General features: G+C 42.5%; 1 protein-coding gene across 1 annotated transcript; it reads left to right on the plus strand.

Annotated features, from left to right (window-relative positions):
- The first annotated feature begins 1,080 nt into the window (after positions 1 to 1,080).
- Positions 1,081 to 7,151, plus strand: LOC114308979 (GDSL-like Lipase/Acylhydrolase superfamily protein). The gene is made up of 5 exons (XM_028254670.2): positions 1,081 to 1,505; positions 3,174 to 3,304; positions 4,056 to 4,289; positions 5,977 to 6,223; positions 6,880 to 7,151. Exons 1-5 carry the CDS (start codon positions 1,226 to 1,228, stop codon positions 7,068 to 7,070), a joined length of 1,083 nt encoding a protein of 360 aa, XP_028110471.1. The 5' UTR covers positions 1,081 to 1,225; the 3' UTR covers positions 7,071 to 7,151.
- The last annotated feature ends 20,480 nt before the right edge of the window (positions 7,152 to 27,631 follow it).

Below are 27,631 nucleotides of genomic sequence, written 5' to 3' on the forward strand. Positions count from 1 at the left end.
GTAAAATAAATAAATAAATACAAAACCAGTGTAGCTCAGTGCACTGTGTTGAGTTTGACAACTTCACTGACCTGCATGGAAAGTATGTCTCCACTCAGAAAGGTAAGAAGGTAATTTTGGTATTTCATACAATATTTTAATATATATTTTTTCATAAAAATCAAAAAGTTATTCCAAACAATCATATTTTTTTCCTTTACTTTTTAGCCAAAAAAAATCAAAAGTGCACTTATATAATTCATTCCAAACAATACCTAAAATTGACTTTTGTTGCTTATATCAATAGGCCCAAAAAATGCATTTCAAACAAGGGTGATTATTCAGTATTTTCAGAGTATGGACACGAGATGTTTTATAAGGTTTTGATTGGTAGAGAGGGGTATGGACTCACAATTTATTTTGGAGACGAGGAACAACATGAGAGCTAAATAATTAGTGATTGGTTTAGAGTATGGTCACGTAATATTCCGGGATTATTAAATAATTTCTCCTCAGACAACTACTACATAAACATCACTACAACTAGGGATGCCACGTCCGTTCAAAAAAAAAAAAAAAAAAACTAGGGATGACATGGGATAGATTTGGAGTGGGTTTGTCATCTCTCGCCCCTGCCCTTATTCTCAAACTCCATCTCTGCCTCGCCCCAACCTCGCCATGGGTGGAATTTTTCAATCCCATTTCAGCCTCCGTAGATATCCGCAGATACCTGATACCTGCAGACACCCGACTACATTTCAAATAGCTAAAAAAATTAAGAAGCCATTTAAATCTTAACACACTAAATAATTTATCTTGATTCCATATATATATAAACAGTGAAACTTTTAGGATTATTTATTTATATTTAAACAAAATCACAGACTTTTAATATTTTTTTCTTATATCTAATTATATTATATATATACATATATATTATTTGTTTACATATATTATTAATAATATCAGGTTGGATTTGAATCAGGAGATGCGATACCTATACCTGTCCCAACTCTGTTACGCGTGACTAATATATAATCCATAAGTGTTGGATTGAATAAAATCTACGCCAGGCGCATTTGTACTAATCCCTAACTACAACCATTTTGGACATGTGTTGTTAAATGCTCAACCTGACACAACCAATTTCCCTAGTGGCCTATTTAAGGAGGGTCGGGTACCTCACTCTGGTCTCACAGCTCATAACACCAAGTTTCATACTCAGAGTTTCCTTGAATCCAGGAAAATGAGGATGGTGGCGGTGGTGACGATGGTGGTGGTGGTTCTTTTAGTGGTGGCAACACCGATGTTTGCGGAGGCTATCAATGTTTATCAGCTGAGACAATTAGCAGCTAAAAAAAATGTGACATGTGTGTTGGTGTTTGGAGACTCAAGTGTTGATCCTGGCAATAATAACCGGCTCAAAGAGGCTCTCAAAAGCAACTTCCCTCCTTATGGGAAGGACTTCTTCAATGGTCACCCCACCGGAAGGTTCAGTGATGGAAGACTTGCTACAGACTTCATTGGTAACTAATTAAATTGCTACCACTGCTACCACTTTTGTTTTTGTTTTTGTTTTTAAGTTTCTTGTCCTTTCTTAGTTTATTTTCGGAAAGAGTTTGTTCTACGTATATAGAAGTCTATCAGAGAACCATACACAAGGATTGTGCTTGATTTTGTGCATTTAAAATTTTCCTTTCATAAATAATTTAGTGCTTTTAAATCTGTATTAATATTATTATTTGTCTAGTTTCTAGTTAATTTCTTGTCTTTTTCTGCTTTTTGTTTGTTTATTTATTGTTTTTTTCTTCTCTAGTTTAGATTTTTTTTTCTTTGGCTCGATTAGTTTAGTACTGTTTTGCTTAGAATTTTTTATTTTATATTTTTTATTTTCTCATGTCACTACTAGGCATTTTCTTACTTGAAAAAGAAAGCTTATATATTTTTTGTGATAAAAATTATATATTTTGTTGTAGAAATTATATTTTTTGTATAAAGTTGTATACCATAGGCACCATTTTAAAGTTCCCTTATGTTATTTCTTAAAGATGAATTGTTTATAATTTTCTTTTTTTCCGAAGAAATAGTTGCAGGTCTACGTTAATAATTATATGTAGGAGTCATTATTGTGTTTGAGAAAATAATTTGCAAACAAGTTTTTGAGGTTTTTTTTGAAAAAATAGAAACAAAAAACCAAAAATGTACTAAACATGACAGGGAAAACTGTATAAATTTGGGGGTTTAGTTTAATGGTTTATTTTTGTCTTTTGTTAACTTTTTAGAAAACAATCTTGATTGGTAGCTCGAAAAAGCCCTCCCCCGAATCCTCCGAATTTGAAAAGAAGAAGAAAGAAGAAGAAGGAAAGGAGGGGCTAACATCAACCAGAGGGGGACTTTGGCGGAGGCGGAGGCGGAGGGCGGAGGCGACGGCGGGGCTGGGCTGCGACGGAGCTGGGCTGGGCTGCGACGGAGCTGGGCTGGGCGATGATCGGCGATCGGCGAATCTCTCTTCTCTTTCTCTCTTCCCCTCTTCTTCTCTCTTTCTCTCCCTCTTCCTCTCTGCGTTTCAGATTGGAAAATGGAAGAAAATAAATAAAAAATAAAAAAAGAAAAATGTCCAAAACGATGTCGTTTTGGACATTCGGGGGGATTCGGGAAGAAAAGTTTCGAGTTACAAAACATTATTCTTTAGAAAAAATTTAAAAAAGTTTTAGGTTTTTAAATTTGAAAAGAAGTCCAGAAAAGACCAAAAAATGGGCAAAATTAGTGATTTTTTAGGTTATTATTTTTTAAAAAAAGTTTTTTAAATTCATCTAATTAAGACAGACTGAAAATATAAAATATTTTTGACACAAATTAAAAAAAAAATACTAAATAAAAAATAAAAAAAATGACTTCTTTAGAAGTTTCGGCTTCTCTCATAGAGGGGTTAAACCTGTAAATGAAGTCAGCATTTTTTTTTCCAAAATGTAATCTTACTTTTGCCTTTTCAAAATAAAAATAATTTTATCTTGGCCTCTTAAATTTCATAAAAATGTCATTAACTCCCATACAATTTTGATTATTTATAAAATAAATAATAGCATTTTGGTCCCTCAAAGTCTATATAATCTTAATTTGGCTCACATAAAATTTTAACAATTTTTCTTTATATTTGATCAATTAACCTTCACCCCTATTTTTTCTTTCTGTAGCGGAGGCATTCGGATATACAAACATAATTAGAGGATTCCTTGATCCAACTATTCAGAAGGTTGATCTTCTACATGGTGTTAGTTTTGCATCAGCTGGTTCTGGTTATGATGACCTCACAGCCAATTTCACCGTAAGTTTTCCTATCACATAACCGGATACAGAAAATATATTTATAGTCGAGATTTTTCACAAGGGTTTTGTCTAATTTGGCACTTTAGACCCATTAAACCATTCATTTTATAACAAATCATAAAAAAAAATTAAAATCAAAAAATCAAATTGATTTGATAATCTTAACTACATAATTTTATTATATTAATTTTTTTAAAAAATATATCGCCATTTATTGGATCAATTTGAATTTATTTATTTATTTTCTTGTGAATAATCGCACGTAAGAGTTACAAAATGAACAGCATCACCACAACAAATAAGAGTTTTAGGAATTAAATTTTTATCCCATAAAAGTGAAAATTTTGTTACAAAAAATATTTAGGGACCAATTAGTATTGTTATAAGGATCGTTGTTAAAAGGTCGTTCTGAAAAATAAAAAAATAAATTTTTGGTGACAAAATTTTAAACATGTTGCTAATGTTGTTTTAGAAACAAAACAATTTGGTGCAAAAAATATTTATTTTTTGAGATAAAAATTTTGGTCCAAAAAATAATAATTTATCATTAGATGTTTAATTTTGTCGCTAAAAATATAACAATAGCACTTTTTTGCAACTAAAATTTTTTATCCTTAAATTTTTGTTTGGATCACCAAAGTGAGAACCATGGCAAAATTTATTTTTATAAAATCTTATTCATTCATATATTTTCCATATCCATTACGGAAGAGCAATTAAACAAAATTTTTAAATTTTTTTTTTTTCAGGGTGCATTACCTGTGTCCAAACAGTTGGAGTATTTGAGGCATTATAAGATCCATCTGAGACAACTAGTGGGAGAGATGGTGGCAGAGAAAGTCATAAAAAATGCAATATTTGTAATAAGCATGGGCACAAATGACTTTCTCCAGAACTATTATTCAGATCCTGCTCGTCCCAAGCAGTTCACTCTCAAACAATATCTCAATTTCTTGAACTCTCGCATGTTTCTTGCTGTTAAGGTCCTCTCTCTCTCTCTCTCTCTCTCTCTCTCTCTCTCTCATATTTGCTATGCCAAAAACTCTATATATATTGGGTAAATTACACTTTATTCTTTTTGTGTTTATCAATTTTTTCACTTCGGCTCTTAAAGTTTTTTTTTTTTTCCTGACTTTGGCCTTTCATGTTTCAAAATTTTTTCAATTTACTTCAAAAGTTCACTTATGTCCAAAATCAGACAGAAAATGACACATTGACAGTTACGTTATACAAAAATATTTTATTAGATGTATCTCACATCTCTAACACAAACCCAAATTCTAATATAGTAATATATTTTTTATGCCATGTGATAGCTAACATGACACATTTTTGTTTAATTTTGAACAAAAAATTAGCTTTAGAAGTATATTGAGAAAAATTTAAAATCAAACGAGCCAAAGTGAGAAAATAATCAAACATAAAAGGGTAACGTGTAATTTACCCTTATATATTTGACATTTTTTTTTTGGGGGGGGGTTCTCTATGTTATTTTTCAAATGTTAGAAAATGTAATTAGAAAAAAAGTTTTTAGAATTTAAAATATGTGAATTAAATTAATTCCTAGTGTGACTCATATCACACCAAATTTAAATTTATGATAACATAAAATTTAATTTTACGAATTTTAAAATATTTTTCTAAAAAATTATTTTTTATAAAATTATTTCTAACTAAAATAGGGACTCAAGTCCTTGACTCAGCATAAAAATGGGGTGGGTATCGGCCCGTTGGCTCGCCTGACTCAATCTTATTTTTTTGAAGTTTAAGAAAGTTGTTTTAGCTCATGGGGTCGGGTTGGGCTAATATTTTCAACTCGATATATTATGGGTTGGGTTTAGGATTTATACTTCCAACCTACCCTTGCCCGCTTTAAATTAATTAATTAATTATAATATATTAAATATACATATTTTTTATTGGGGTCTAAATTTTATCTTTATTGATTTTATTGAAACTCATATTTATGATGATGTGTGATTGAATTTATTTAAGAAATTCTTCAATTTATAATAATTTCAATATATTTATTTAAAAAATATAATGTGTAATTGAATTTAATTTAATTGTGAAATATTTAAAAGCAATTTAAATATAACCCGATGGATGGGTTTGGGATTTATAATTATTTTTAGGACAAGACTTAAGCAGATATAAAGGCCCAATATTAGGGTCGGGTTGGGCCGAGCTTGGACAAATACAAAGTCCCTTATTATGTAGTGTCGGCCCAACCCGACCCAACAAATGCCCACCCCTACCGTTAAATATTGAGTAAAATAGTAACATTATTGCTAATAATGAGTAAAATAGTAACATTATTGCTAATAAAACAAAAACATATCATGAAATTTTGATATTTTCACATGGATCACCATTAAATTACTAGTGGTATTTGCTAAATCACTTTAAGTTTGTTTTATTTATTTATTTTATCAATATATTACCGTTCAGATATCTTTAGATTATCATTTTTCCTCCTATAGAAGTTTATTATCTCTTTATGAGATCTTTTGTCGATTTTGTAATGAAAATTTTCTTCCCGATCTAATTATATTTTAAAAAATTTACTAAAAATAAAAACTGAATTTTATCCCAAATGTTTTTTTGGTATTTAGTAATTTTTTCATCCTCCATGTATTACTTGTCATGGTTTGCATGGTTTGGTTGCAGGGAATGCATCGTTTGGGAGCAAGAAGAGTGGCAGTGGTTGGGGTCCCACCTTTTGGTTGCATGCCACTTGTGAAGACCCTAAGGGATAAGACTAATTGTGATGGCATGTCTAATGAAGTGGCTTTCTTATTTAATAACAATATAAAACAAACTTTGGAAACCCTAAAAGCCTCATTAGGGATCGAAACTGCCTACATAGACATCTACAATGTCATTGCCACTGCTATCAAATACCCTAACATCTATGGTTAGTGCACCTCTTCAATATTTGCTTTTGTTTCTTCCATTTATGTTTGTTCTTTACTGGTCCATGTTTTTCTTCCATTTATTAAATTCAATAATAATTAGAAAGTCAATAATTAATTTGCTTGTTATGTGGATAGAATAACAATGTTATTAATTTTTTTAAAATTGATAATAGCACAGGATAACTAGAAGAGAAAGGGAGATTAGTGTAATTATATCAAATTTATGGGCCTCAATACATTTTGCCTAAACCTTTTAGGGGTAATTTATGTAATTTAACCTTCTTTTTAAAAAAATACAAGAAAAGATTAAATAGTAAAAGATTACACTTAACATTGATTTTCACTTATTTATTTTTACATCTTATATATTTTAACTCTCATTCTATAAATCATAATTTGTAATATACCATATTATCTCTTAAATTTATTATTATTTTCATTCTTAAAGTTATGAAATTAATGGCCACTTCCCTGATTTACCATGCCCCCAATATGATACTAAGCAAGGCAGGACACTACAAATCCGATTTACCTCACTGTCATCTTAGTTCTTGTCATAAATTTTGTAAATATTTTTTGTAAGAATATAATTTTAAAAAAAATATATATGTCACAACTTAAAAGGAGATTGAGAATTGTATGTGAAAATTGACAGGTTTCAAGGAGACATCAAAGGGGTGCTGTGGATCTGGGTTGATAGAGTTCGGGGATTCATGCAAGGGTATGAGTACTTGTGCTGATCCGACGGAGTATGTATTCTGGGATGCAGTTCATCCAACTCAAAAAATGTATAAAATAGCTGCAGATGAGGCTTTGGATTCTATTTCTAAGAGTATGTTGGCTTAAGAATATGCAAGTTCTTCTAATTGTTTTTTTGATCCGAACACATAACACCATGAATATTGGCAAGAACAAGATTTGTTATTATGTTTGATTAATTGTCAAATTAAACTTTATCCCAGGCAAAAATATATATATATATATATATATGTGTATATATAGATGAAACCAGATAATTCCCATGATTCCTCAACTAACATAAATCAAATTAAACTTTATCCCATGTCAAAAAAAAAAAAAAAAAAAATATATATATATATAGATGAAACCAGATAATTCCCATGATTCCTCAACTAACAGAAATCAATTATCAGCCAGCCTAGGGCTGAATCAACACCACTCTATACTTAATTTTGTCACATACTACAAGTGGTCCATATTGTTGGGGAAATAATGCTTCGAATCACTGTCAAGTATGAAATAAAGTATACACAAATAAATTAATTTAATGAGATCACAAGATAGACAACATAAGAGAAGTGGAAAACCGTCCAACAGAGAGGGAAAAACCACCGATACATATGTTGGCCATGAATTCTCATTAAAACTTTGATAACTCGTGTTAAAATATGAATCTATATGATAATGGAAACATACCAACAAATAAATATGGATACATAAAAATATATATATATATATATATAATATTTAACATAGTTCAGTCTCAATGTCTACATTTACTGAGTGTACGGGCACGAAATATTCTTCCCGTATAATCCTGTTGATCAAGTCTGCGCTCCTCCGTACGTCATCGCTTTACTCCCTGAAAACACAAACGTGAGCTAGTCGGCGGGTGTGTGTCGGATACCTCTCCGATGCCTAAGTCAGCAAAATAGACAAATAGACAAAAAGCTCTGTGTGTTTGGGAATCAAAGTTGTGTTACCTCTCCATAGATGATGTTATGAGCTTTTATAGGTTCCGCGTGGCACAATCCAAGTAGGACTCTTACTCCTCCATGTAGAGTCCTCTTAGGAATCACATTCCTGAAAGATAATGCTTATCCTTCAACACCCCCTCACTGCTTAAACCAAGTGAGATGGTTTTACCACGGTTGGATGTCAATACGACCGAGCTACCATGACCATGCTAAAGCCGCAGACTAGACCGAGCTCCAGCTAGCTTGGTTCTTCCTTTCACTGCGTATACCTCAGTTTGACATACTCCAACTGTGGTGTTTACTTACTACCGTGCTAACCGTAGTAAACCCCCGACCAAGCTAATGATAGCTAGGTCCACCGCAAGAAGCCCAAATACCTTGGTTCTGAATACCCTGACCGAGATAACTACCTTTACTTCGTCTGGTGACTTTAATCACACTTGGACCGTGGTAACACTTGTCAATCCCTTTTCATACTTGGACCGAACTAACTATGGCGCGCTAAGACCGCGCTAACCAAAGCGAGGTCCACAATGAGAAGCCATCATACCTTGGCTCCAAATACTACGACCAAGCTAACTATGGCGCGCTACGACCGCGGTGACCGTCATTATACTTGGACCGAGCTAACACTTGCGATCCACTTGCTAAGCTCTTCTTACCGCGACCGACACCTTTACCTCGGCTGATATCTTTACCTCAGCTAACATTACGGTCAACCAAGTTACTTCGGCTCTTCTCTCCGTTTGACTACCTTGCTTGGTAGCTCGGCCATAGCGTTGACCGCCACTAGGAAGTAGCTAAGTCCCGTAGCTAGGTCCCGTGGCTAGGTCCAATAACTTGGTCCCGTAGCTAGGTCTTGTAGCTCGGTCTCGTAGCTAGGTCTTGTAGCTAGGTCTTGTAGCTCGGTCTTGTAGCTAGGTCCAACAGCTTGGTTCTGTAGCTAGGTCCTATAAACATCTTTGACCGCCATTCCAACCTAGCTCGGCCCAATTTGGCTACGCAAATTACCCTCTCAATTGCCCCTTAATTCCATCTGCGTAGCATGATTTGGGATTACCTGTTAACAGCCGAGCTAAAAACTGCAGCCCTTCAACCAAGCAATGACTTGGGGCTGAACCAACTCCCTGACTTAGTCAAAACCGAACTAAGAATGCCACACCATAAGCTTCAACCGGGCTACGAATCCCTTGTTTCACTTAGCCGAGCGAGGACTCCATTTATTTCGCCTTTGTTTTTTTTAGCACGGTCCAACGATCCGTGCTTTATTTTTCCTTTTCACTTTGCAGATTGACTAGGTTGGCTAGGCACACCTTTGCACGCTCAACCGTGATATTGAAGAGGCCCAATGAAAGACAACCAAACTTTAGACAGAAATCGTCCGCCTTACCGAGCTCTTCTTCAAGTGTGGGTGGAAAGTAGCTGTGGCGCAACTCGGTCATAGCCAAGAGACCGAGGTCTTCCTAAACCCTCCTCCATATTTTATACCGAGCTCCATGGTGGATTATGCAAATGCCATTCAGCAAAAATTTCTTCAAGCTGAGGAAGGTGATGCATCCCAAGAGCCTGATAACAACGCCCAGCTCGGTCGCCAGTCCATCTCTCCAACTCCAGTGGTCTCCATCCCCCTTGCCTGTTGTGTCTGATGCGGTGCCTTCGACCGAGCTCAATCAAAGTGTGCTTGCCATAACCGAGCTACCTTTAGGTGAAACCAGGGTTGAATTGGACGCCGATTTAAATGACCTCTTTGCATGACCATGTACTTTCTTTTCTTTGGATGCTAACTTTGGAAGCTTTTATAACCGGGCTGAGTCCCCAACTATTGAACCTTTTTCTTGCTGAGATAACTATCTCGGTCTTACCCTTGCAATATAATTATAGTTGCCAATCACTCTTTAGCCGAGATCCCTACCTCGGCTGAAGAGTACTAAAAGTTGGTTTAGTCCAGCCAACCACTCTTCAGCCGATATCCTTACTTCGGCTGAAGAGTACCAAGAGTTGGTTTAGTCCAGCCAACCACTCTTCAGCCGAGATCCTTACCTCGGCGGAAGAGTACTAAGAGTTGGTTTAATCTAGCCAACCACTCTTTAGCCGATATCCTTACTTCGGCTGAAGAGTACTAAGTGTTGGTTTAATCCAGCCAACCACTCTTTAGCCGATATCCTTACTTCGGCTGAAGAGTACTAAGTGTTGGTTTAATCCAGCCAACCACTCTTTAGCCGATATCCTTACTTCGGCTGAAGAGTACTAAATGTTGGTTTAATCTGGCCAATCACTCTTCAGCCGATATCCTGACTTCAGCTGAAGAGTACCAAGAATTGGTTTAGTCCGGCCAACCACTCTTCAGCCGAGATCCTTACCTCGGCTGAAGAGTACTAAAAGTTGGTTTAATCCAGCCAACTACTCTTTAGCCAAGATCATTACCTTGGCGGAAGAGTACTAAGAGTTGGTTTAATCCAGCCAACCACTCTTTAGCCGATATCCTTTCTTCGGCTGAAGAGTACTAAGTGTTGGTTTAATCCAGCCAATCTCTAGATTTGGTTTTCCAGCCAAGCCAGAGTAAAGTGTTTGGTTATTCCGACCAAACGTCCTACAGCCTGGATCCTTATCCTGGGCTTAGGAGGGGTGTTGGTTTTTCCAGCCAACCTTTAGATTGGTTTTTCCAGCCAACTTAAAGTAAAGTGTTTGGTTATTCCTGCCAAACTTCTTAATTGCCCTCCAAGTCGGCCAAAGACTTGTTGGTCAAACCTGCCAACTTCCTGCAGCTTAGATATCCTTATCTCGGCTTAGGAGAGTTAAATGTTGGTTATTCCGGCCAACATAGAGCTAAGTGTTTGGTTATTCCTGCCAAACTTCTTGATTGCCCCCCAAGTCGGGCAAAGACTTGTTGGTCAATCCTGCCAACTTCCTGCAGCCTAGATATCCTTATCTCGGCTTAGGAGAGGTAAGTGTTGGTTTTTCCAGCCAACTCTGCTAAGCGTTTGGTTATTCTTGCCAAACTTCTTGATTGCCCCCCAAGCCGGGCAAAGACTTGTTGGTCAAACCTGCCAACTTCCTGCAGTCTAGATATCCTTATCACGGCTTAGGAGAGCTAAATGTTGGTTATTCCGGCCAACATAGAGCTAAGCGTTTGGTTATTCCTGCCAAACTTCTTGATTGCCCCCCAAGTCGGGCAAAGAGTTGTTGGTCAAACCTGCCAACTTCCTGCAGCCTAGATATCCTTATCTCGGCTTAGGAGAGGTAGTGTTGGTTTTTCCAGCCAACTCTGCTTTTAATGCCCCTAGCTCGCTAAAACAACTTTTACAAAAAGAAAACAATCTATGCTGAAAAGGAAACTACTTGTTTTATTGAGGAAAAGAAAAATTACAAGTACTCTATAAGAAAGCTAAAAATAAAATAATTTGAGATTGGCAGTGTTCCATGGTCTGGGAATTGCTTTGCTGTCTTCGTCTTCCAAGTGGTAAGCACCTTTTCCTGCTAATCCGACCACTTCGTAAGGTCCTTCCTAATTAGGCCATAATTTGCCATCTCCTGGTACCAAGGTGTTGCCCATCACTTTGCGCAGTACCCAATCTCCGATCTTAAATGGCATTTTATTCAGCTGCCTTGCCTACATCTGTGAACAGCTCCTTGCTCTCGAGTTCTTCCACCAGCTGTACATATCTTTTGGCAGCGCGACTGCCATTTGCTGTGACGAAACATTGTTTGGACATAATTTGGTCTCCAAAGACCTCTTCAATTACCCCGGCTTCGTTGGGAAACCGCAATACTTGATGGTAGGTTGAAGCTACCGATCGCATGGCGTGCAACCATGTCCTTCCCAATATTATGTTGTAAGAGGAAGAGACTTTCAATACCCAGAATTCCACTTGATTTGTCATGGTTCCTGCCTTGACTGGGAGGATTATCTTACCCACTGGCCATTCTGGTATTGAGTTGAATCCGATCAGGGGAGATGTTGCAGGTGCCAAGTCTTTGTCCTCCAATTTTAATTGTTTGAAGGTTTCATAATACATTATCTCACATGAGCTTCCTTGGTCGATCAAAATCCGTTTGATGTCGATATTCTTGACTCGTAGAGTGACTACCAGTGCATCATTGTGAGGGCAGTATATCCTTGCTAAGTCTTTGTCCGAAAAAGATATGACATTTGTGGGTTCTGTTCTCCCCTTTTTGATGGTAGGTTGTGCACTTAGTACCTCCTTTAAATGCTCAGCCTTTTTGATCATCCCCCTGAGCTCACATACTCGCTCAGGTTCGAATACTCCATGTATTACATTTATTATGCCTTTAGGTGGAGCGTCGACCGGCATCCCGTTTGGGTTGTTGTGGTTCTGGGGGGCTAGTTGTGTCCCTCCTTCTATGTATTGGTCCAAGTGCCCAGCTGCCACTAACTCCTCTAAGTGCTACCTTAATGGTGTGCAATTTTCAGTGTGGTGCCCCTTTTCATCATGGAAGGTGCACCACAACCTCTCGTCATAGTCTCTCTGCGCTTCTCCCAGTTTAGCAGGCCATCGGACGAAAGGTTCATTGCGAATCTCGTTGAGAATCCGATAGATCGGTTTTTTGAACACCGTGGTAATGGCAGTGTGGACTCTCAACCTTTTTTTGTCTTGGTCCTCTCCGTTGTCCCGCCTGCCTCGCCCGTTTCTGCTTGGACGTTCCACCGCGTTGATTTTTGCCGTAGTCTTTTTATCTGGTATTGCGGTTGTGCCAGATTTTGCTTTAGCGCGGTTGCCATCTTCCTCCACGCGAATATGTTGGTGTACTCTCTCCATCAAGGCTTCCATCGTATGGGGTGGCGTCATGGTTGTAGACACCCCATTTTTGACGGACCTTAAGACTCAGACGTCACCAGTTGAGCGCTTGGTCATATTGCATATCGTGCTCGTTCAGAAGTTTCAGAGTCTTGGCCGTGAGCCCTGCCTCCGGATTTCCGAACCCTCTTCTGTGTCTTGCCTCGGTTTGCGAACCAGACTCGGTTTTCTCTGTTTTTTTCCTGAGGGGAGGGAGAGGTCCCGTAGACCATCTCTCAGTGGCCTTGGGCTACATTTTGTGGCTGTAGGCCATTTTTCCCATTTCGGAACTCGGTTCCCGGTTTTCGGAGCCGTCAGGCCGTGTGCCTCGGTTCGGGACCACTTAATCATCTCCTATTGCTCCGGTTTTTGGCATGCATCTTATTTACTCCCTTTTGAGGGACACTACGGTCTGAGAGACCCACTTCATGGTCGAGTGCCACTTTCGGTGCTTAACAGGTAGTTTTCGGGGCCCCGAACTGCGCGTTCTGGCCCCCGAACATTCGTTTTGCATCGGTTTTCGTTCATTTTTGGCAGGTACCTCCGTTTCATCACCGGGAAGGCCGTAGAAGGGTGGGAGGCCAGCAATTGTTTCAGCAACCAGTTATATTCCTCCGGCGCCCGCTTTTTCTGACTTCCAAGCCAATGTTGAATACCCTTGGGCCATTTTCTTGAACTTTTAACCACATATTTGTGATGTACACACATGGGAGGACACCAAAAGTTGGTGGCCAGCCAGTAATTCCACCTGACCCTTTTGAACCCTTCCTAAAAATGGCCTATTCTCTCTCCTGTTTTACAGTTGACAATTTTGAACCACAGGGTTGTGTTGAGGGCACCTGGGAGGACAGCAATTTGTGGTGGCCGGCCATTAAATCTTCTTGACCCTTTTGACCCTTGGCCGGCCGGCCATGGGGGGTGGCCGGCCGGCCACCTGCAGCTCCAAAAACTAGCCGGCCATGATCCTCAGGGTGTGTATATTCCAGCTGTATACTTTTTTCCCCCAAAAAACCTGCATCCGGGGGGGACAACTTTTTGGGGGAAACTTGGCTTGTTTTCCCCCCAATTTTTCCCTCCTTTTCTCCCCCTCTTTGATCTATATACCTGGCCTCCAACTCTGTCCCAAGGGTTACCAAAAATTCCCTAAGAGCTCTTGCATTGTATCCCTCTCATCTCTCTCATTTCCTTCAAAAAACACCCAAAATCCTATCCCATTTTCACACCACTACCTAGCATCACCACCACTACTCCATTTCCAGCAGCTTGGGGAGCTTTCCAGCAGCTAGGAGGCACCACTTCTCAAGCCAAGAAGCAACCAAGGGTTGGTCTCCAAGGGTAAGGAACAATTCCCTCTTTTTGAGCTTAATTTTGTAACATTTGTTTAGCTATTTTGCTTGCTGTTTTGAGCTCCGACCAAAACTGAAAGTACCCTTTATTTGAGCTCTATTTCATGTTTCATTAAGGGAATTTTGGCATTTGAGGTCCCTATCTTGCACTTGCTTCATTATTCCTCTTGTATGCCATAATCTTGCATATTATTTTTAGCCCATGTGTGATCTGTTTTGGAGCATGATGTAAACTGTAGATAGGCTTATTTTGAGCCCTTCTTCAACATTGAAGAAGGGATCATCACTGTTTGGGACCTCCATGTGCCACTTGTCATTATACCCCTCTTTGGTCCCCTTTTTTGCATGATTTATTAGCCTATTGTGCTTCTGTTTTTGGGCTCTTTTCAGAACTGAAAACAGTCTTATTTTGGCCCATTCTTCATGTTTCATTAAGGGCCTTTCATGGTTTGAGGCATATTTTATATATTTTGTGTTATATCTCCCTTTTTGGCCTCATTTTGCATAGCATTTTTTGACATATTTGCATACTGTTTTGGGTCCGGCCATAAACTGTAAAATGCTTTATTTTTGGCCCTTCTTCAACATTGTTGAATGGCCCATTTGTGTTTAAGGCCAGAAACCACTACTTGCTTCTTTGGCCATCTTTTGGCCCATTTCTTGCATGAGAGTTTAGTCATACCTGTGCTGGTTTTTGTGGTTTTCCATAAACTGTAAAAGATCATATTTTGGGCCCCTCTTCAACTTTGTTGAAGGGCCCTAATCTGTTTGGGGTCAGCAGCTGTGAGTTGTTTCTTTACCTCATATTTAGGGCCATTTTTGCATGCTAGTTTTGCCATATTTGTGCTTGCTGTTTGGCCATTCTTTGAACTGTAAAAATGCTTATTTTGGGGCTGCCTTGCTTTTGTATTTTCATTCCATGTACCAATTATGCATGCATTGCATAGCTATAGGCCATTTCATGCGCCAAAATTCATGTTTTGGGACTTGTTCCATACCATCGGGTGTCATTTCGCCTTATTTCGGGGCTGTTTTGCCCCTCATTTTGCTACTATTTTTTTCATGTTTGCATATCATATTCCATGTCTTTTCCATGTCTCATTAGAGTGGCATTTCGGTGCCCGAGGGTCGGTCCTCGGTTTGCGTGCACGCGTTGTCTTGTTTTCATCTGATGGCCTCCTATGTGAGTGTGGCTGAGGCTCTCTCATGTTGGTGTAAGCCCATTATTGCATTGCGTATTCCATTTCATCCATAGCATTGTGTATGCTCGGTTGTGTATTACCTTATTGCATTGTGTATGTCATTCCATAACATTGTGTATGTTAGGATCGTATCTTAGTTACATTTCATGCATGTCATGCATATTGCATCGTGTTCGGGATAGGAGTTAGCCCGGGCAGGGGAAACGAGGTACGTTTCGTACTCCGAGTGACGGAACGTGTCTCAATTCCCAATCACCGACACTCCGGATTTTCCATGATAGAGTTAGGTTTTTTGTTTTGTTTTCATGTGCATTCATTCTATATTGAGTTGCACATTTCGACTCCTCGGCCATCATGCATCGATATGCGTGATTGGTGGCATGAGGATCGAGACATGCATATATCTGTGAAAATACATTGCCATGCCCCTTTCCTGCTCTCTGTTGCAGCAAAATGAAGAATCAACAACTCTTCGGAGCTTGGCACGCATTTCAAGAATAGATGCAAACAGAGGCTAATTGGGGCATCGTCATGGATTTCCGCACAAAGGCAACCCGAACATGCATCATTCATCACCCGGAGCAGAGTCAAGGCAGTCCCTGGCTTGCATGCTAGTTTATTTATTTTCTTAGTTAATTTGTTAATTAATTAGGAATTTGTACATTATTTGGATTGTAATATTTGGACTGTACTATTCTTTCATTTGGGACTGTACTATTTATTCGAACCCTCTGCGCGAGGGCATAACTATAATAAGTGTGCGTGTGTGTGTTGTATGTCTTCCAACCCCACGTCTTTCTCCCTTTTATTTATCTGCTTATGATGGTTAGATTAGGGCATATTTCAATTAGCATACAGTATGATAGCATGTTTGCATTCATTCATCTGTTCTGCATGCACCGGGCTCGGCGCATCATACTAACTGCATTGTATTTTTAATTTCAAATTGAATACATGTTAGCTGTAGCATTTCATATGCCATGTTTAGAATAGCCGAGCCTGCTATAGTTGCATTTTTGCACGTGTTGCATTAAGCATTTCTGTATAATTAGGATCATGCATGGATTTCTAATGAGCTTCTTTTTTGGCTTGGAGTACTCGGTGAGTTTTATGCTTTAGCATCCTTGCATGCGTGTGAGTGACTGCCATGAATAGCATGCTTACCATGAGGCTACTTGCTTATGTGATATAACTGCCTGAATGCCTGTGGGTGAAGGTTGGGTTACTTGGATTGGAATATATCATCAACTGTTTGTTTTAAGCCCACTAGATAGTGGCAAAGCCATCTTTTCTAAGCCCACCTGCGGGTGGCAAAATCTGCATTTTAAGCCTACTTGCGAATAGCAAACCATCTTTCAAATAAACAAGCATGAAATGTTTTGTTCTAATTCAGGCGACCTAGTCTATACTTGTATGCTGCACGCATCACGTAGTAACCTAGGCTAATAACCGGAATAAGAACACACAATGTTTTCAAAAATAGATATCATGGTTAGTAGAGGCCAATCTTTGATCGGGCGAGCGGGGGTGCTCACGAAGTGACATTCCCCAATCGTACCCAAGTTCCCGAGCCGAGGCAACTTTGGTGATGACGGACACGTGGCCTTAGGCAACGAGTCAGGGTTTCCTAAATTTCCCAAAATAAAATATTTAGGTAGCGACTCTGTATCTGGAAAAGCAGTCCATATTTGGCACTTCTTTCAAAAAATCTGTTTTCTCAAAACGATTTGCCGGATTTGGACTCTTTGGTTCAGATTTAGAACCGTGACAATTTGAGAGTCTTGAGCTGTAGTGACCCCAAATGAACAGAACGGGAGCTCGTTCCTCCCGGGGCGTTCGGGGACATCTACAGTTTCTGGCGACTCTGCTGGGGATTTAGAGGACTTGACTCGAACTCATGATATCTGTTTTTGACTACACTTGTGTGTTTCTTTGCATTGCATTTGCATTGGTGCGCCTAGGACACCGTGTTTGCCATCTGCTATTCCTGAACGGTTTGCCGGAGGCTTGTCTTGTCAAGGGATGACCATAAGGCTGATCGGTTGTGGGCTCTGCCAGTATGGGAACACAAACCCCGATTTTACCGGGGCACCCTTTTTGACCATTCGACCTAGTGCATATTCGGATCCATAGTGACCATTCCAAACTAGGACAGGTTGCTTACCCGTTTATAGGTTGTTTGAAACCACTGTGTGCGTAGTGAAACCCTAGCTCCTGACAAAATAGGACAGGAAAACCCTACCCCAACATAGGGGTGTTTTGGCTCTCACTTACTTGTTATGTGCTTTTGGGGTGCGTCTCCATACGAATGCATGTATCAGTTTACAGGGTTTGGGCATCAGGCCTGCAGGCGTCAGTTCAATATTGTGGGTATCAGGCCTGCGGGCATCAGTCAGTATTTGAGAATCAGTTATCTGCGGGTATTAGATTCAGATTTGAGGACAGTGATTCAGGGATAATAATCAGTGTTGGAGGACAGTGTGTATTCAGCTTGTCAACCATGTGTTGTTATGCCAAGTTGTGTGTCATGCATTTATTTTAAGCTGTTATGCTGTCCGTTTATCTGTTTATTTATTTCCTTTTTGCTTTATTTATCTTTTGCTAGGGCAGTTCCAGCACAATTGCTTCCAACCCAGTAGACATTCCCCAAGCACTTTGGACACGAGGTCGTCGACTCAATCGATCCGAGGATCTAATTGACGGACAGCCAGTGTTCCATTCTCTACCCCCGGTTATCAGGCAGAGACCGAGGAAGCGCAGTATATCCGAGCAGAGGACTACCCCGTCAGTGGACAGTCAGATTGGGATCCCAGTTACTGCTATAGAAATAGACTTGCCAATAGTTGGGACGAACCAAGGCAGTATGGCAACACCGACAGGAGTCGAGGAAATGATGCGTCAGATGCAAGAAACCATGAGAGCCATGCAACAGGACGCCATTCGCCAGGATGAGTTTGCCAAACAACAGGCCGAGATCATGGCCCAACAGGCCGAACTGATTACCAGACTGCAACAGCAGAATGCGGCATCTGCTTCACATCAAGTCCCTCCTCCGCCAGGGGCTCCATTACCCGAGCAGGCACCTACTGTTTAGAACACTCTGCCTAACACCCAGAACACTGTGCCAAATCTCCAAAACTTACAAGAGGACACAAATCTTCCAACGGGGCCAGCTCCGCCCCCGCTTCCGCCACAACTGTCCAAGACCCATACACCCAATCATCCGGACTCTCCCTTCGAGTTCGAGATTGATCATACAGCTCTGAAATTGAGCAAGCTTGAGAAGCTCTTCAAGAAATCCCAAGGGGTAAGGGTTATTCCAGATATCGAAGATGGGTATACCGATGTGGCCGTGACATTGCCCGATAGGTTCAAGACGCCGCAAATTAACCGTTTCGACGGATCTGGAGACCCCATGGTCCACCTTCGGCTATTCTCAGACATCCTGCGGCCAATGGGCCTAACCCGACCACAGAAGCTTTCACTGTTCGACCGAACCCTGTCGGGTGTGGCCGCCCACTGGTACGCAAAGTTAGAGGATGAGGTGAAGAGAAATTGGGATGAAATGGCTGAGGCCTTCGTCGCGCAATACTCGTACAACACTCAGATTGAGATTACAACTCGTGATCTCGAAACGACGAGGCGAGAGCCTAAGGAAACTTTCTCAGACTTTGTAACCCGGTGGAGGGCAAAAGCGTCGATGATGACTTTAAGGCCCACTGACAAGGACCAAATCCGGATGATTGTGCGCAATCTCCAACCAAAGTTGATGCAGAGAATGATTGTACTCCCATTTCCCACTTTCTCAGATTTACACGAGATGGGGGTACAAATCGAAGATGCAATGAAGCAAGGTCTGTTTGACCAGGATAGGGAGCAACCGAGGAGGACTTTCAACCGTAACAACAATGCAGGCCCGAGTGGCGCTACAAACGCAAGAGCCTCGGAAGTCAGCATGGTCGCCACCATTCCCCCTCCCCTTCCAAGGCCCATGGCAGCCACACCCTTCTCCGGTGCATCCGGAAGCAATGCTCAAACCTCCAAATACCCCCCCAGTGGCCAAAGAACCTTCACCTCATTATACATGCCTTTGTCTAAGGCTCTGGGGGTCTTGATCAGAAAGGGACATCTCAAGCCCTTGGAGCCGAGGCCATTGCCGAATCCACTCCCTCCCTCTCACAACTCGGCCAAATACTGTGTATATCACCAGCAGCGTGGCCATGATACCGACCAATGTTACAGGCTGCGTCACGAGATTCAAGACCTCGTTGACAAAAATGTGATTTTGCCGCCAGAAAAACCCAACGTCACAATCAACCCCCTCCCTACACACAACCAAACTCCACCGCCCAAAAGAGTCAACCTTATCCAGACTGGGGTCGTGTCTTACGATCCTAGCATCTATATTACTCCAACCCACCTACCTAAGCTGGAGGTGTTCCTCCCCGACTGCACTGACTTTTTGTGCATGTTGGACATCTCCACAACCCAACCAGAGCCGACGGTGGTGGCCATCGAAGATGGGGAAGGGCAGACTTCAGGAGAGAATGGGGTTGTTGAATCTGGGACTGGACAGAGTTTTGCTGGGGAAGTCTATGATCCGAGTGAGTACATCTTGTCAAAAGGCCAGATTGGGCTGGGTATAGAATTGCCAGAGACAGGAGAGCTGTGTATGATCTGGGGAGATGGATTTGAGCAAGGGGCAGATGATTTGACAGCTGTAGAGGAGGACTTTGCCAACCTATAATTTTTCGATGATCAAGAATCAGGGGATGCAGCAATCAACTGGTTCGACTATGAGGAATCGGCAGAGGCCACTGGATGGCTCGATGATCAACCAGATGTAGTGGGAGAATCCCAACCAGAACAGGGCCCGGCAGGGGCGAGAGTATCAGTTGTGGCCGAAAGGGCCGGAAGTCAAGTTATATTGCCGGAGAGCGCCGGTACGAAGAATTTTGCTCTGGACGGAAGCATTGTGGATGCAAGAAAGGCTGAACAATAAGCTGCACCAGTGCAGATAAAACAACAAGGTTCTGAGAGAACCGGAAAAGCTAAGATCCATGAAGGGATCGAAAGTGCTGCGGGCACAAGAACGGAGAATGCTGTGGGCATACAGACTGAAAGTGCTGTGAGCACGAACATGCCCGAACCGGACGGGTGCCTTCTGAATGCTAGCGGGATGTGGTGGGAAGACGATGACTTATGTCTTGCCCACACGGATGAAGATTGGGGAAGTAATCAACCGGATGACACTTGGTACCTCGATGAGGTGGATCACATGACGAGAAGCGGGCGGTACTTCAAGCCCCCGCACCTAGACCAACCCGAGGCATCCGGGAAGGATAGAGAAGCGGAGAAACAGAAGGAGAAGCAGATTGAAGAGGAAGCTGTGCTGAAACAGCTAAAGAAGATACAAGCAGACATCTCCATCTGGGGACTGCTTATGGCATCGCGAGTACATAGGCAAGCTGTCCTATCTGCTATGGACAAGTCCAAACTCTCCATAGATACTACACCTGAACAGTTGGTCGGGCTGGTTTTTCCGGGAGGAGGTTCCCCGGCATTAACCTTTTCGGACAAGGAACTACCGCCTGAGGGCACGAATCATAACAAACCCCTCTACGTTGCTGTGGAATGTAGAGATAAGTGGATACCGGTGGTACTTGTTGATACCAGGTCCGCTATCAATGTCTGCCCGACCAGAACAGCGTATGCGATCGGGTTGAAACCCGTGGACTTCGTCCCAACTACTCAAGTGATCAGACCATACGACAATACTAGTAGGGAAGTGATGGGGACTGTCAGAATTCAAACCAAGGTTGGTCCAGGACAACACAACATTGAATTTCATGTCTTGGACGTTCCCGCAACCTTTAACCTACTTTTGGGGTGACCGTGGTTGCACCAGGTCAAGGCAGTCTCTTCCACTCTACATCAGATGCTAAAGTACCCTCACGGGAAGGGGGTAACAATTGTTTTTGGGAATTCGTCAATCCATCTGCCGCCGGAAGTGTCCACACCTGTCTTGGAAATCGAGCATGGCACGGAGGATGTGTTTTTGTCGGGGTTCACTTTGGCTGAGGCTCGAGTGGTACAAAGTGTTATGGCTGTGAATGAGGGGGTGTACGTCAGCGCTCAATCTGTCTACCTCATGAACAAGCTACAACACATCCCCGGAATGGGATTGGGAAGAAGCGGCCGGAAAGGCGTCGCGGCATTGGCCGAAGTGCCACACAACCCTCACACCTTTGGATTGGGTTATCTGTCCACCAAAGAGGACTGGGTGAGAAAAGGGAAAGAGATGGCCGGAAGAGCCAGAGCAAGGAAGGCTAGGAAGCCTTTTGAGTTAATGCATAGGCCCATTTGGGGTACCCTAAACGGACGCTTCGTCCGGGAGGGGGAAGACTTTCCATTTTGCGGCTTTCCAGAACCATGGCTGAACGCGGAAAGGAAGCGCGTGCCTGGTTTCGAGATCTTCTTCGACTTTCAACTACCTGGGGATGACGTTGCTGAAGAGCAGACAGACCCATAAGCTGAGGTTAAGCAGTGTAAAGCAGTGGATTCTGAGAGCACCGAACTTGAGATGGGGGTAGCGCTGGCGTGTCTACTTTCAGATCCTTCGATCGACCAAAAGTGCTTGGGGGATAACTCCTCGGTTTCCATGATTGGAGATGAAACAGCTGCGGGCCTTCCAGCGACTATCTTGGATGCATCTATCGCACCCTCTCTCACTTGGTAGTACGAGGAGGGATTTTTGTCCAGCAACACCGGGTCAGGTAGTGAGCCGGAATCTGATTCCACCGAGTCCTGTGAGTCGGAATCAGGTTCCAGCTCGACTGAGTCTGAGTCTGGTAATCCTGGGGATGATAACCCGGATGCTACAGTTATGTCCAGGTCGTCTTTTTCTTTCTCATTTGAGTCTGTTGTAACCGAGAATTCGGACGATTTGGATGAACTTAATGAGAATCAAGTGACTGTGGTTTCTGAGTACTTTTTTGTGCCCTTAATTTATTGCATAAATTCATACTTTCAAAATTTTGATGAAAACGACGAGGACGAGATTCCTCCGGTTTTGCAACGTTTAATTGAGCAGGAGCAGGAGAGATTTGTCAAACCCTTAACGGATGAAATCATTACCGTGAACATTGGTACTGAGGAGGACCCGTGGCTGGTCCAGATCGGGTCCATGCTGTCTTCGGAAGAACGCGAGCGCTTAGTCGCTTTATTAAAAGATTTCAAAGATGTTTTCGCGTGGTCCTACGAAGACATGCCTGGGATCGATCCTGAGATTGTACAGCACCGGATCCCCCTTGACCCCGAAGCCCGACCTGTTAAGCAGAAACTCCGAAGGATTCGCCCCGACTGGGCTCTCAAGATTAAAGAAGAGGTCACCAAGTAAATCGATGCAGGCTTCCTGCTGGTATCCGAATACCCGACTTGGTTGGCCAACATCGTTCCAGTGCCGAAGAAGGATGGCAAGATCCGGGTGTGCGTGGATTTCAGGGATTTAAACAGAGCAAGTCTGAAAGACGACTTTCCCTTACCGCATATTGATGAGTTGGTGGATTTTACAGCAGGGCATGCTTTACTTTCATTCATGGATGGCTTCTCAGGGTACAATCAGATAGAAATGGCACCAGAAGACAGAGAAAAGACTGCATTCACCACCCCGTGGGGAACTTACTGCTACAGGGTAATGCCGTTTGGATTGAAGATGCCGGAGCTACTTATCAACGGGCCGCGACCACGATATTACACGACATGATCCACAAAGAGGTTGAGGTGTATGTGGACGACATGATTGTCAAGTCCAAGGAAAGAGAGGGCCACTACACTGCCTTGCAAAAGTTCTTCCAAAGGATCAGGGAATTTCGGTTGCGGCTAAATCCTCAGAAATGCACGTTCGGTGTTACAGCGGGAAAAATGCTTGGGTTTCTGATTACACAAAGGGGCATCGAGGTCGACCCTTCAAAGATCAAGGCCATCTTAGAAATGCCACCACCAAGGACTGAAAAGGAGGTGCGAGGCTTTCTGGGTAAAGTGCAATTCATAAGACGGTTTATCTCTAAATTAACCTTGACTTGTGAACCACTTTTTGGTCTCCTGAAGAAAGGCAAGAAATTCCAATGGGACGGCCGATGTCAAGCTGCGTTTGAACAGATCAAAGAATACTTGCAGAACCCGCCCGTGTTGTCACCGCCAGAGCCGGGGAAACCGTTGATTTTGTACCTTTCGGTGACTGAGACTACGATGGGCTGCATGTTCGCACAAGAATCGGAGGATAAAGTGGAGAGGGCCATCTACTATCTGAGCAAGAAGATGTTGGACTACGAGACCCGCTACACTCCGCTCGAGAAGGCTTGCTTAGCTTTGGTATGGGCTACCAGGAAGCTGCGGCACTACTTGTTAGCTCACTCCGTAATGTTGGTTTCACGATTGGATCCCATCAAGTACCTTTTCGAGAAACCAGCACTTACGGGTAGGCTAGCTCGTTGGCTGCTGTTGCTCTCCGAATTCGACCTGAAGTATGTGACACGCAAGTCAGTCAAAGGAAGAGCAGTAGCGGAGTTCCTTGCCGACCACCCGGTTGAGGGGGATGAAGCGGTTGAGTACCTATTCCCAGATGAAGCCATTTTGCACATCGATGACGAATATTGGACGATGTACTTTGACAGAGCGTCAAATCAATACGGGTATGGGATAGGAGTGTTGCTGATAGCACCCGACAATTCCCGTATCCCTCTAGCATTCAAACTCCAGTTCAAAGTCTCGAACAACGAAGCAGAGTATGAGACGTGCATTGCCGGCCTAGAAGCGGCCTTGGAACTAGGGGCAAGACGTTTGGACGTCATCGGGGATTCAAACCTCGTTGTATCTCAAGCAAACGGAGACTGGAAAGTCAAGGAAGAAAAGATGATGATGTACCACCAGACCTTGGACTTGCTAATCCCTCGGTTTGAAAAGCTAAACTTTGCTTATCTTCCAAGAGAGAACAACAGGTTCGCAGATTCTCTAGCAACTCTATCTTCCATGATAGACATCCCATTTGGAATCCGAATGCGTCCAGTCGTTATTGACTAGAAATTTGCGCCAGCCTATGAGTCGATCGCTGCTATAGATGAGGTTCAGGACGAAAACCCCTGGTATTATGACATTTGGAATTTCTTGGAAAAGGAAGCATACCCGCCAGGGGTAAATGCCAAGGATAAGAGGGCAATCAGAAGAATGGCCGTCCAGTTCATCATCTGTGGGGGTAAACTGTATAAGAGAGGTCATCTGGGAATGCACCAGCTGTGTGTTGAAGCCGAAGAGTCAAAGCGCCTGATGGAGGCCATCCATGGAGGAGAATGCGGTGCGTATATGAACGGAGTAATGCTAGCACGGAAGATCCTCAGACAGGGTTACTATTGGTCCACCATGGAGGAGGATTGTATTAGTTTTGTTCGGCGATGCCACAAGTGTCAGATTCATGCAAATCGCATGAACATCCCGCCGTCGAAGCTGTACAACATGACTTCGCCATGGCCTTTTTCAGTTTGGGGAATCGATGTGATCGGGGCTGTCACTCCGAAGGGGTCAAATGGGCATGAGTTCATCCTGGTTGCGATAGATTATTTCACGAAGTGGGTCAAGGCCCAATCATATGCGGTGTTGAAGGCGTCACACGTTGCAAAGTTTATCAGAAACAACATCATTTGTCGCTATGGGGTCCCAAACGAGATAATTTCAGATAATGGTTCCCACTTCAAGAAGGAAGTGATAGACTTGTTGGAGAAATACAACGTGGCTTTCCATAAGTCATCTACATACCGGCCGCAAACCAACGGAGCGGTCGAGGCCGCCAACAAGAATATCAAACACATACTGCAGAAGATGGTGGAAACCTACCGGGATTGGCCAGATAAGCTGTCATTTGCTCTGTGGGGCTACAGGACTTCAATCAGAACTTCTACCGGAGCAACTCCGTATTCATTGGTTTATGGGATGGAGGCCGTTCTACCTATCGAGATTGAGGTTTCGTCATTACGAGTATTAGCCGAGTGTCAAATAGCCGAGGCAGATTGGCAGCAGAGTAGATTTGAGGAACTCATGCTTTTTGACGAAAGAAGACTGAAAGCACTGTACCACATTCAAGGCTATCAATGCAGAATTGCCCGGACTTTTAACAAGAAGGTTAAGTTCAGGAATCTAAAAGAAGGAGATTTGGTGCTCAAGGACAACCGAGCTCCCATCCACGACCTAAGGGGCAAGTTCAAACCCAATTGGACTGGTCCTTACATTATCAAAGCTATCTGGTCAGGTGGAGCTGTGATTCTGATGGATCTAGATGGCCTAGAGTTTTCACAACCGATCAACATGGACAAGTTGAAGAAATATTACCCTTGAGAGGCTCGCTAGGCCGAAAACCTGAAAGGGCGACCTAGGCAAAAGTTAGAGCACAAAAAAATTGGAAAATATAAAAACTGAGCTCGCAAGGTTGAAAACCCGGAAAAGGGCGACCTTGGCAAAAGTTAGAGCGTAAAAGGAGAGTGAAAATACCCGAGTGAACCTAAGCCTGAACTACGTAAGGCTTGATTCCCATCTTTGGGATACGTAGGCAACTTCACCTTGAAGTTCAGCCATAAACTTTTCCCCGATCAACTTTGTCCATTTTGATCATCTCGGTCATCTTTGCCCATCAGCATTTATCGCGATCTCCGGTACAGTGCTATTCAGACTAGGGGCAACTTTCCGTTGCCACGACGGTGCAAGAGCTATTCAGACTAGGGGCAACTTTCCATTGCCATGCAGTGCCGCGGTACTCTCCAAACTAGGGGCAACTTTCCAGTTGCAGGGATCTGGGGTTGTGCATCTCAGTGACAGATCTTCGGCGTGTCCAGTTCTGATCCATATCGAAAATGGTTTTGAAAAGTTTTAATAAAAGTTGACTTTGTTCAAATTAATCTCTTTACAACTAAGACCATTTTTGGACCAAAGCGGAAAATTTTCAGTACCACAACCTTCAATTTCATTGATTTCAAAAACAGAGTTCTCCTGCTCTTGCATACAATCGAAGTTGCTTTTTATTATATTCATAAAGAAAACTTGAAAGTACTAATAAAGCAATAAATTCGGGGCATAGTCAAGTCAAGTATCCCTGCGCCCCCTCCCAGAGCTGGTCGAAGCCTCTGACGCCAAGCTAGGCCCAACCTGTGCCTCCTCGTTGAGCCAATCCAAGCACTCGTCAGACAAAGTGCAACTGAAAGTGGGAGCAGGAGCCAAGAGCTCTCTAGTCCTCCATGTTGTGGCATATCGGGCAAGCTGTGCACCTCGGACCGGGAAAGCAGCCGGGTACTCAATCCCCTCTGGTGGGCAAATCTGATCATGGCCGAACTGGCGCAAGAACCAGAATGGAAAGTAGAATACGCAGTGGGTTAGACCAATCAACTGGATCCCGATCAGCCGGGACATGCTATAGCTCATTGCCAGGAGATTGAGCCAAAGACAACGCCAAGCAATGCGATCTGCGGACAAATTGCACATCCAGTCAAACCACCATCTTTCATCAGGGGCATTGACTAGGCGCTGTTGAAATAAATAGCCTCGAGCTGAGTAGGCCGGGCAAGAGTCCACAACCTACAATTTGTCCATTAACCATACCTGGGGAGGGATGAAAAATGAGAGAATAAAGAATAGAGAGATGTACGGTGAGATAAAAGTAAGACAAGGGTTTTTTGAGGAAAACCGAGCCTGAGGGCCGAGTGATGTGAGCAAATACATATGTGAGATTGGGTGGGAAACATTACCTGCAGCAGTAGTGGACTCCCAACAAATCTAGTCGTCTCCCGGCGATAAACAGAATCCAAGCCCATCAGCGTCTCGGCCAAGGTCATGGCGATGCAGCTCTTTCCTTCTCTCAAGCCTTGGGCAACTTCAATCAGACGAATGCTAGCTCCGCCGAAGCCCGAGGAAAGCAGAAAGTGAGACAGCAAGCACAAGCAAAGGGCGTGTTGCCGGAAACCTTGCCAATAATGGTTGCTGCGGTCACCGGCATCAGAAAAGCGATGGATCAAGCCAAGGATATCCAGTTCCCCATTACAGATCAAAGACCGAGCATCATGCGCGGTGAGTCCACACATCCGCCCTAAAGCCTGGGCATGGCCAAAGCGGAGCTGGGGCAAGATCTCTTCATGACATTCAAACTCCATCAAAACTTGAAAATCTTCAAAAGTTGGACATACCTCTTGACCGCCGAAGCTAAAGACATGCGTCACTGGGTTCCAAAACCTCGCCGCGGCATGGAGAAAAGGGAGATGTAGTGGAGTGCGACTCAGCGTGAATAGTACATTCAAGCCGAAACCCCGG

The sequence above is a fragment of the Camellia sinensis genome, chromosome 9, assembly GCF_055761805.1.
Source record: "Camellia sinensis isolate YWXY chromosome 9, ASM5576180v1, whole genome shotgun sequence".
NCBI lineage: Eukaryota > Viridiplantae > Streptophyta > Magnoliopsida > Ericales > Theaceae > Camellia > Camellia sinensis.